This window comes from Gracilinanus agilis, chromosome 4 (genome assembly GCF_016433145.1).
Source record: "Gracilinanus agilis isolate LMUSP501 chromosome 4, AgileGrace, whole genome shotgun sequence".
Lineage (NCBI taxonomy): Eukaryota > Metazoa > Chordata > Mammalia > Didelphimorphia > Didelphidae > Gracilinanus > Gracilinanus agilis.
Window position 1 is genome coordinate 243,246,765 of NC_058133.1, and position 12,094 is coordinate 243,258,858.

The following is a 12,094-nucleotide window of genomic DNA, read 5'->3' on the forward strand; positions in this document are numbered from 1 at the left end:
GGGGGGGGGGGGTCAAGGGGATAGGAGGAGCATGAATCAGGTAACCATGTTAAAAATGTATATTAATAAATGTTAAAAAAATATAAAAAAATAAAAAATATATAAATAAAAAAAAGATTTGAGAATCTTCAGCATAATGATAATAGCTACATCTAGGAGAGCTTGATAAGATTACCAAGTGCATTAATATGGAAGAAGAAGAGAAGATAATCCAGAACAGAGTTCTGTGGGATAACTAGGCCCCTTAAGCTCTAATCTCTCTGCAAAGGAGACTGAGGAGCAGTCAGATAGGTAAGAGGAGAACCAAGAGAGAGTAATATCCTGAAAACCTAAAGAAAAGAGAATATGAAGAAAAGCTGGAAAGAGGTCTAGAAGAATTTGGATTGAGAAAAGGACATGAGATTTGACAAAACATTATTAGTAATTTTGGAGGGTGGAGGGAAAAGAAAATCTGAGGAAGGATACAAAGGTTTACGAATAATACTGTGGAGACTGGGAAAGTGAATCATTTAGGGAGGATTATATAACATAAATTTATAGTGAACCCAGTTGGCATACTTTCGTGTATTTTTTCCCCTTGGTTCAGCTACATGTGGACAAGTAAATGATGGGAATAATCCAGGGCTAAAACTTGGCAAGGAAAGATCAACTATAGATAAGGGGACAAAGGACTCAAAAGGCAAGAACAAGTATAGAGTTAAAATGGTTCACTAACAAGTTAAGATAGAAAAGGAGAGAGAGCATGTAACCACTGAAGATTGACGACCTGAGAAAGAACTAAGGGGTGAAGGGATCAGAGGTACAGATGAAGAACAGAGTTTGGGACTGAAAGGCAAAGGGAGAGGTGGAATGACAACATATAAAGAAATTTCAGAGTTGTGGAGCATTTTTGGGTGATGACAAGATCAAGATTATGATGACTTTCTGTGTAATGTATAAATTGTAGACTTTGGCATCCTCTTTCTGTCTAAGTAACTATCCACAAAAATTCCTTAATAAATTTATCACCCTTGTTGAATTGATGCTTCCTTTGCTAATGTGACTTGATTCATAGTGTACTTTATTAACACCTGATTAACAATACTATTTGCTCTGCTGAATGACTGCTCTGATTTCTGCTTCCAATCTGTTCCTGTCCTCAACTACACATTTGACAATAGGAGTCAGTCAACAATGATTTATTAAGCACTACTTATTATTGAAGGTAACTGACAGGCCTCAAACATATCAGTGAGTTAGGGGGATTTCTACCCTGAGCATGTGAAGTCTTTCCCTGGTAGAATGGGCATATATGAGAACAATTTGTTCCAGTGGCTATGAAGGCAGCTGAAGCATGCATTGTGGAGCACTTAGAGCTTGGTCAGATATCAGAGATGCCATTTACTTTATTTCTGGCCATTGCTAGTTATCCCAACTTTTGCTTGCCACTGGACTTTCATGACTCTGGAAGAAATAGTGAGGCTGATGACTTTGTGCAACTCTGTCTCCCTTAAATATAATTCATGAGCAAGTCAAGACTCTCACCCTGTGATGTGATTGGTTCTTTTTTAAAAACAAAGAATGAACATCAATTAAGCACCTACTGTGAGTTGGGAACTATGCTAAATTCTTGGAGATTCAAAGAAAGGTAAAAGACAGTCCTTATTCTTAAGGAACTCAGAGTCTATCGGGAGAGGCAACATGAAAATAACTATGTACAAACAACCCATAATCAAGACAATTTGGAAATAATCAACAGAAGAAAGGCATTCAAATTAATGGGGATCAGGAAAAACTTCTTATAGAATGTAAGAATTTAGCTGGGACTTGAAGGAAGCCAGGAGATGGAGGTGAGGAGGGAGAGGATTCCATGCATGGGAAATAGACTAGTGAACATGACCAGATTGCAGTGATGGATTATTCTATTTGTGGAACACTCAAAAGATTAGAATTACTGTATCAAAGGGGAGGAGGGTGTAAGAGGAGGAAGATGATGGTGGTGGTAGAGAAGTTATGAGGGTCTTTGAACACCAAAGGATATATTTAATTTGGGGATGATAGGGAACCATAGCAGTTCATTGAATATGGTCACTCCTTTGATTTAGGAAGATCACTTTGACAGCCCAGTAGAGATGTCCTAGAGTAGGGAGAGATTTGTGGCAAGGAGCCTAACCCACCAGACTATCACACTGGAGTTCAGGTGTGAGATGATGAGGGTCTGCACCAGAGTAGTGGCAGTGTCAGAGGAGAAGAGATGTATGCAAGAGATACTATAAAAATCAAATTGATAAGCCTTGACAAGACATTGAATATGAGAGGGTGATAGAGTCAAGAATGATATCTAGGTTGTGAGCCTGGGAGGATGGTGATATCCTAGCCTAGACAATAATGGGGAAGCTGGGAAGGAAGAAGGATTAGGGGGGTGGAGGTGTAGAATGAATTCAGTAGTATCTCCTACTTCCCTTGAAGAAAAGGGAAGGATAATGATGTGAAAATCATGGTGAGGACAAAGAGTAGGTTTAAAATAAGTAAAGCAAAGGGAGACATGAAGGATAAGAAATTATATTCAGAAAAGGAAATTTCAGAGTTCAAAATCATAGAACTGGAATAGTTTGGGTATGATGCCAACATCTAAGTTTTGACCACAGTTGTAAGTAGTTGAAACAGAGTGTAGATGTGGGTCATGGGAGGTGAGAAAGTTGATCAATTAAGAGGTATGCAAGAGGAAAATAAGTACTGTGGGTTCTGAAGCATATTTTACAAAGATAAGATGAGAAACAAAGGAACAGATAGGGTATATAAATTCCCTTTCTTACAACAGGATAAAGAATGATTCTGTTTTAAGAGGTCCCCACCATCATGGAGATTTCCTGCAAATATAGTGAATTAGATACAATTAACCTCAAAGAAATATACTTCCCAGAGGAACAAGCTTGACCTAGCAACTTTGAGAAGACAACTATTAGATTTTGGAGAGAGGTTTAGTTACAGCATTTTTTACTTTGAATAAACTCTGTTTTACATCATTTGGGTAACTTGCTAGATTTCTCTTGTTGGCTTTCCCAAACCTGTGTTACTTCTGATAACTGGCCCTAACAAACTATCTAAAACCTTATACCACCAAGTATCTAATTTATCTTTTTATTTCAGCTGGATAAGAATCATCAGCATAGGGATAGTAATTGAATCCATGGGAGCTGATTAAATCAAATGAAAATATTATAGAGGGAGAAGAGAAGAGGAATCATGGCAGTCACAATTAGTGGGTATGACCTAGATGAGGATCCAGCAAAGGAAACTGAGAAGGAGTAGTCAGATGGTATGAGGAGAAGCAAGAGAGAGCATCAAGGAGTGCCTAAGGTTAAAGAGAGATAAACAAGAATGAGAATTAAGAAAAGGCACTGAATTTGACAATTAGGATAACCTCTTTGGTAATTTTGGAGAAAGAAGTTTAGGTGGATTAGCGAGCTTGAAAGCCAGAATGTAAGGAAGAGAAGTGGAGGCATATATTTGTAGATAGCCTTCTCGAGGAGTTAAGTCACAAAGGGAAGAAGGACAATAGTTAGTAAAGATAGCAGGACTGTATAAACAGAGGCACAAACCTTCTGGTACTCTAGTTAGGGGCAAAGAAGGAAAGGTAAAAGCCAGAAAGATATCTCGTAAATTTGACTAGAAACCAGTAAGATCTCAGCTTTTGCTTGTTAGAGATATAGAATGGGGGAAAGCAAGATACTGGTTGTGGATTCTACAGGGAGACAGAGGCAGGGCAGAGGTACACAAGCTCACCGAGGGAAACTCCAAGAAGTTGGAAGCCATTGTAAACTCTGATATATAGTTGAGGTTCGCAAGGGACAAAGTCAGCTCCTGGTAGGGTAGCTTGGATTTCTTTCTTTGAAAACTGTCTATTCATATCTTTTGATCATTTTCAATCAGAAAATGGCTCTTAAGAGCCAGAAACAGCAAAGGCACATAGCTAGGCAATACTGTAGGATTCTCAGGCAGGTTTAAATAAATTTTATTTCTGCTATCCTGGCAGTGCTATACCAGGAACTCCTGGTAAGTGGGTCAAAGGATCTATAGCATGGGCAAGAGGAAGTAGTGTGCCTCAGTGTCCTGTATGTCCTTTCTGTTACTGTGTTATTTCATATAATCTTTCTTCATTGAACCAACTTTTTTTTGTCTCACTTATCTGTATATGACTACTGAAGAGAGGAGATGGCTAATTAAGGGCCGCATGACTATTTAGTGAGGTGGAAATGACAAAGGACTCAAGTGCCAATCTTCTCATAGCACATTACATGTTTTTCAATTCAATTTTGTTTTCTGGGGGAGCTGGGTAGCTCAGTGGATTGAGAGCCAGACCTAGAGACGGGAGGTCCTAGGTTCAAATCTGGCCTCAGCCACTTCCCAGCTGTGTGACCCTGGGCAAGTCACTTGACCCCCATTGCCTACCCTTACCACTCTTCCACCTATAAGCCAGTACACAGAAGTTAAGGGTTTAAAAATGTTTTTGTTTTCTTCTCAGCTTTGAATTCTATTCCTCTCACTTCTCTCTACTCCCTTTGAGAAAGCAAAAACCAAAAAACTCAAACCTATTACAAACATGTAAATTCAAATAAAACAAAACATTAGCCAGGGAATGTTTCATCATAGGTACTCTGGAATTGTGGTTGATTTTTGTGTTGATCATGGTTCTTATATCTTTCAAAGTGGCTTATCTCTGACAAAACACCACTTTTATGTAAATTGTTACCCTGGTTTCTACTCACTTCATGTTGTATCAGTTCATATAGGTATTCATTCCCAAATGTCTCTGAAATGATTTCTTTCATCATTTCTTACAGCACAATAAAATTCCATCACATTCATATATCATAACTTGTTCAGCCATTCCTTAATTGATGGGTGCCCCGAGTTTCCAATTCTTTGCCACCACAAAAAAAGCTATGTCAATATTTTTGTGTATAGAACCCTTTTCCTGTTTGATTTCACTAGGGATATAGATATAGTAGTGGTATTATTGGATCAAAGGGTATGAACATCTTAATAGTTTTGGGGCATAATTCTAAATTGTTTTTCAGAATAGCTAAATCAGTTCATCCTCCACCAGCATAAATTTTAATGTACCTATTTTTCCATAGCCCCTCCAGAATTTTTCATTTTTCCTTTTTTGTCATCTTGCCAATCTGAGAGAAGTGATGTGGTACTTCAGAGTGTTGCTTTAATTTGCATTTATCTAATTAATAACAATTTAAAGCATTTTTTCATATAGCTATTGCTAGCTTGGATTTCTTTCTCTGACAATTATCTTCATATCTTTTGACCATTTTCAATTGGGAAATGGCTCTTATTGAATAAGAACACTTGAATAAATTTCTAATATATATTAGAAATGTGACTTTTAACAGAAAAATTTGATTTAAAGGGGTTTTCCCCCCAAAAATTTCCCTGTTTCTTTTATAATTTTAGTTCTTCTAGTTTGATAGAGTCAAAATAACCCAGGGAGAAAGGAGCCACAAATAATTCTCACAGAGGTGCCTCTGTGTTCTGCTGAAGGCCACAGCAAAGCTGTTTACATGAGCAGCAGGTTGCTCTCTGCAATGAACTATCGCCCCTTGAATTGCTTCAGTTTCTAGAGAAGCCCTGGAAATGTTTTGGGAAATACCTTTTCATAAACAATATTCTGTGGGAAAGAATACCTCCTGAGATGATGTAGTGACACAATCGCTTGATTAAAATATTTCTATGAAGATGTAAATCGAATGATCATTAAGTAGAACTTCTGTGAAATTGCCTGCCTGTCCTCACCTTTGTTCATTTCAGTGATTTGGACCCTGATAAGAAGTCCAGGGCTGCCATCTGGCACATAAACAGGCCAATCACTGTCCTATTAAAAATTTCTGGAATAATAAGTAAGCACAATTTTGAGAGAAGATGGGAGAATTATCATTTTAAGGTATATATTTCTTACCTTTTACCTGGCAGTCCCTTGATCCTGATACAAGTTTTTTCTCATGTAGATCCAAGCAAGTGATTGTGCCATTATGGCCAATAAAGATTTTTGTGCAAAGTCCAGAGTCAATGTTCCAGCATCTGCAGAAATCAAATCAAAAGAGAACATTTTTAAGATTTTACAAGAAAATATTCATTAGGTTCCTTTAGGCTGATAGTTTAACTGAGTCCCTGATTATCAATAACAAGTTTAATGTTTAAAGCCTTGGCCTGGGAAGTATCTAATCCCCAGACGATAACTGAAACATTACAAAATTTTCTCTTAAGAAGCTCCAAATGCTTCATGTAAATTCTTATCCAATTTAGAGAGATGGGTAGAGACAAGTATTAGTAACTTCATTCTTGAAATGAGATGAATGATAAAGAGTCAACCATGGAAACCATGGTATAGAAACAAATATACTGAATGTGGAGTCAGAAAAATCTACTGGTTATTCCCCATCTAATCTTTGGCAAGTACTTAACCTCTCTGGACCTCAGTTTCCTCATCAGAAAATTAGAATTGTATGAGATGATCCCCAAGGTTCCCAATAACTTTCAGTCCTATTATCTTATGCTTTTTCTCTTGCCCCGGACAGAATTTGAGTCCAGTAGTATTGTTTTCTTATGCTGAAATGGAAAGGATAAATCAGAAGACCTGGTTTCTTTTTTGGAAGGGTGTAGGACTTCATTTTTATTCTATTTTTCTCAATTAAATGTAAACAAAAAATTTTAGCATTTGATTTTTTAAATTTGGAGTTCTCTCACTCTCTCCTTCCTCTTCCCCATCTCCTTTTTTAAGGGAAAGCAATTTGATATAGATAATACATGTGCAACCATGCAAAACATTTCTGTGTTAGCTATGTTGCAAAACATAAAACAAAGGAAAATACAGAACAAAAAAATCCCAAACCCAAGAATAATATGTTTTTTAAATGTCTGCTTTAATCTGTATTCGGGCTCCATCAGTTTTTTTCTCTGGAAGTGGATAGTATTTTTCATCATAAGTCTTGTTATAATCATCTTAGATCAATGTATTGCTGAGAATAGCTAGGTTATGCAGAGTTGATCCTTGTGCAATATTGCTATTACTCTGTAGAGTGTTCTCCTGGTTCTGGTCATTTCACTTTGCATCAGTTCATGTAAGTAAAAGACCTGATCTCTAGTCTTAAATCTGCCACTAGTTGTGTGGCCTGGAACAAATTTCTCTTAGCCTCAGTTCCCTCATCTGTAAAATGGTTATAATAACTTTTTTCTATACCCTGTAAATGTTCACTGGGATTCATCAAATGAAATGATGCATAAGAGAATGCTGTATAGCTAGTATACACTACATAAATGGAAACTATTATTATTCAGTTCTAAAGTGGAAATCCAATTTTCCCTATCTGATATTTTCAAGAGTCTTACTATTTAACTGTATCAATTATGACAGTTTTTCTAGAGTCTAGTATTGCTTCAAAGAATTATTTCAATTACTCTAGTAGTTCAACTTACTCTAGTATTATGAAAGAATAAATATCTCATCACCAAATCTGCCACCAGAGAATGACTTGGACACAAAATGGTTGTTGGCTTTTATTATGATTGGGACCACTTACCTGATAGTCAAATCATAACTCCCACTCACTACTAAAGATTCTTTCTCACAGAGTATTAGTGCCCGAATACTCCCTGTATGTCCTCGAAAAAAAACAGGCATCAGTTTTCTTTGATTAATATCCTTCAGCTCTATCTTTCGGTGGGCAGATTCTACGACATATTTTCCACCACAATAGTGAATGACTCTGGTATTGTCCCACCTTGATTTAAAGAGAAAAAAAAGCATCATCTGTAAAGAACACAGTGATAATATAGCACTGCAAAGGCTTTCAAAGATAAGGGAAATTCTTGGTAGTAATGACTAGTCTGCAAAGAATTTGATCAATGGAATAATTAGGAAAATCTACATCTTACCATAGTCTTATAAATCATGAGGGAGGAAAGGATGCCAATGTATATTGATGTCTGTCTAACTAGGAGTGCTGTGACCTTACCCATCAGAAGTAATCAACATAAAGGAAACAAGCCTCCAAAATCTGATAGAAGTAGAAATGGTCCTACTTCCATATTTTAATTATGCCATCTGCTTCCTTATACTTCTAATATTTTTTTCTACCATTAGTCCTCTCTATTGTCTACAGGGGCAATAATTATGTTTATACATCTGAAAAAGGACACAAGCTATTCTGCAGATCCCAAGGGGAAAAAAAAAGTAGGTTGAAAGGCATATAATGAGTCATCCACCCCCACTTCTGATGCAGGAAGACCTTTGTTTCAGTATTTCTCAATAACTGGCAATCTAGCCCATAGTTTGAACATTTATAGTGATGGAAAATTCATTCCCTCACAATAATAACAATGACAGTTATATAATGCTTTGAAATTTTCAAAGTACTCTATTTCTCATTTGAATTCCAAAACAACCTCATGAAGTAGGTACTACAGGTATTATTGTGAAGTATTCCTTATTTTACAGATGAGGAAACCAAGCCTCAAAATAGGTTAAATGATTTACCAATATCATAAAGCTAAACAAAGTCAGGATTCACACCCAAGTCTTTTTGACTACAAATCCAGCATTTGTCCACATTGTTGCTCTCCTTCTCAAGGAAACCTATTTCATTGCGGAAAAAAAGAACCTAAACTGAAGAAAGAAATATGAAGAAATCATGAATTAAATTTAAGATTCAAACTAAAGAAGGAAAAGGAACAAAAAGAAAGATTAGGAGTAAGAGGTAGCCAAGATACAGGGGAGAAAGTTGGGTATGGCTACCATGGTTCTTAGGGAAATGAAAGTAACAATTCTGAAGTTGAAGAGCCCTACAAGGAATTGGCCTCAGCAGTTCTCTAGAGAAGTTGGCTATGAAAACTATTAATAAGTAAAAGAATTTGGAGAGAATTGCATATGGAATGTTGCATAATTGTCTTTGAGCTATATTCAAGTAAATGTTAGTTACTGACTGGTCTCCCTCCTGGAAGAAAAGTTTAAGAGGCTTGAGGAACATTCTATTCCTTACCTATCAGAGACAAAGAAAGTATCCCCCGAAAAACAGAAGAAAGGATTAATTATAAAGAAAAAGAAGGATCTGAAGAAGCAGGCCAAAAATAATAAGAAGCTATCAAGAAGGAAATTATAAATACAAAGAAAAACAATTTTTAGAAGGTAAAAGGATAGTTCTCCAAATCAATCAAGCATTTATTAAGTTCATGTGCCAGATACCATACTAGGCCCTAAGATACAAAGACAAAAATGAAGCTGTCCTTGACCTTGAAGAGCTTACACAGAAATATAAAACATGCACAAAAATACATACTATATACAAATAAATACAATATTTATATTTGGGATAATAGTTTGGGAGAGAAAGGGTACTAGCATATGGAGGTAATTGGGCGGAACTCATGAAGTGCTTAAGCTAAATTTCAAAGAAAACCAGAGATTCTAAGAAGCAAAGGCAAGGAAGAAGTACATTCCAAGAATGGGACAACCAATGCAAAAGCACGGGGATGGAATATGATTCAAAGAGATCAATGTGGATGTACACAGAATTCATTAGCTAACATAAAAAGACATAAATGGGAAGAGGGAAGCAAAGCATTTTCTAGAAAAAATAAGGGATGAAGATCCAGAAAGAATAGTTGCAGGAGTGTTAATCCTAGGAGGAGCTATGGAGAGAATTATTTTTAGATCTACTGGGGAATACAGAAGGAATAAAGGCCAAATGTTCAAAGTAGTTAAAATCATTATAAAAGTAGGTGGCAGCAGAAGGCACCATTGCTTAACTTTTATTTGCTTCTGCTTTCTTCTGCAACCTTCTCTACAAACGAGAATAATATTTAGCCTGGAAAAGGGCAAAATAAAATTGACACATAGGAAGTTGTTAACCAATAGAAGGCAAGTAGGAGATCAACTAACTGTACTTTACATATTTAAGTTATCAGACTTGATGGCTGAGCTGGTTACTGAAAGAATAGGATGATATAATCCCTAAACTCTCATTAGTAATCTTTGAAAGATGGTAGAGAATGAGAGGGATTCTGAGGTTTTAGAGAAGATTTTCAAAGAAATAAAATAAAATAAAGATTAGAACCTGCTCATTATAAGCCATCACACACACACACACACAATGTCCATTATAGCTTGATTTGAATGCTTGGCAAAATTATTGGTTCAATTATTTAAGTTTACTTCTGCAATACATTTTTAAAATCTTCCATGCTTTTCTTATGGACAAGATAGAAAGATGTGGGCTAAGCAATACTATAATTGCATGATTTTACAACTCTGTGAATGATTAGATGCAAAAAGTAGCCATTAATAGTTTGACATCAATTTGGAAGTGGTTGGTGGAATGCCCTAGGAATTTGTGCTTGTTTTTGTACTATTAAACATTTTTAATCAGTAACTTGAATAAAAACATAGAGGACATCCTTATCAAATATGCAAATGACACACAACTGAGAAGAACACACTGTGAGGGAGTCAGGATTCCAAAAGGCTTTGATAAGATGGAATCCTGGGGCGAATCTAAGAAGGTGAAATATAACTTATTATAAATATAAACATATTTATATTTATATATGTAAATATAAATATAAATATAAATAAATATAAACTATTCAAGGTTTGCAGTAGAATTCAAGAAATCAACTTTATAAGAATAAGATAGGAGGCATGGTTAAATAGTTTGAGAAAGATCTAGGGAGTTTAGTGTGCTACAAACTCAATATAAATCAACTATATTATATATGAATATATGTGTGTTATATATAGCCAAAAGCAGCTTTAAAATGTAATCTTGGGCTGTATTAAACAAGGTTTAGCTTTCAGAAATAAAGAGTTGATAGTTTTTCTATACAATGCCCAACCACATCTATAGGACTGTGTTTAATTTCAATATCTTATCTTACTTAAAGTATCTTTTGAGGGTGGCTCAGTGGATTGAGAGCCAAAGCCAAGTCCTGGTTCAAATCTGGCCTCAGACACTTCCTAGCTGTGTGACCCTGGGCAAGTCACTTGACCTCCATTGCCTAGCCCTTACCATTATTCTGCCTTAGAACCAAAAACAGTATTGATTCTAAGATGGAAGGTAAGTTTTTTTTAAAAAATAAATAAATAAAATATCTTCTGGATATCTACAGTTTTAAAAGGAAATTGATTAGCTGTAGAGGATACAAAGGATTAAACTCTCCTTGCCTTGTTCCCCTCCTCTCTAACATTCTTGAGTAAGGTCAGACAAGGGGTACAACCTCAGAGAAGAACAAGGTTGAGATGAGGAGGCTGAGGTAGTCAAGGTTCCAGTTGTCCTTCTGTTTACTGATAGAAGAAAATACTGAGTTCCCAGAATCCTAAGAAGATAACATTTGCCAGGATCTGGTTTTGGTATTGTTTAAGTTTCTCATGCTAGTTGGACTTGGGTTCCCATGGGTTAAAACTATATCTTAACTTTTGAAACTGCTGGAGTGGGTTAGAGTGTGTGGATTAAATCATGAAGTGCTGAACTTCTAGGTGTGAGTGCTTTTTGCCCATTCACTGCAATCTTGCCCCTGTTCCTTCCTGAGGAACTCTCCTTGCAACACTCCCCCACAATAATTAGCTAGAGTGGGTCTAGAAGAAACTAGAATGACAATGGACTTGGGATTCATACCATATGAAAAGCTGTTAAGTAACTGGGAAAGAGATGACCCAAGAGGGACAAGATTTGGTTGTCTTTAAATGTTTGAAGAACTATCATGTGGAAGAGGGATTTGACTTGTCTTATTTGGTTACATAGGGCAGAACCAGGAGCAAATAGAAGTTGTTAAGAGGCAAATTTAGGTTTTATTTAAGGAAAACACCCTTTACAATTAGTCTTATCAATAAGTAGAATGGGCTACAGGGAAGTATGTATTCTCCCTTCATTGGGGATCTTCAAGCAAAGACTAGATAAACACTTGATAGGTATTGTGTAGTGAGGATTTTTATTAGGATATGGAATGAACTAGATAGCACCTGAATTTTCTTACAGCTCAAAGTTTGTGATTCTCTATAATAGTCAGAAATTTCTTTATTGAACTAGAATCTCATTTCCTGTTAATTTCC

General features: G+C 36.1%; 1 protein-coding gene across 1 annotated transcript in view; it reads right to left on the reverse strand.

The window, feature by feature from the left end:
* Positions 1 to 12,094, reverse strand: part of CDRT1 (CMT1A duplicated region transcript 1) — a 122,642-nt gene that overhangs the window by 45,480 nt on the left and 65,068 nt on the right. Inside the window, exons 7-8 of the mRNA XM_044672094.1 lie at positions 7,572 to 7,772; positions 5,951 to 6,072 (exon numbers count right to left, since the gene is read on the reverse strand). Coding sequence (XP_044528029.1) covers positions 5,951 to 6,072; positions 7,572 to 7,772 — 323 coding nt within the window. The remainder of the gene's footprint in view (positions 1 to 5,950; positions 6,073 to 7,571; positions 7,773 to 12,094) is intronic.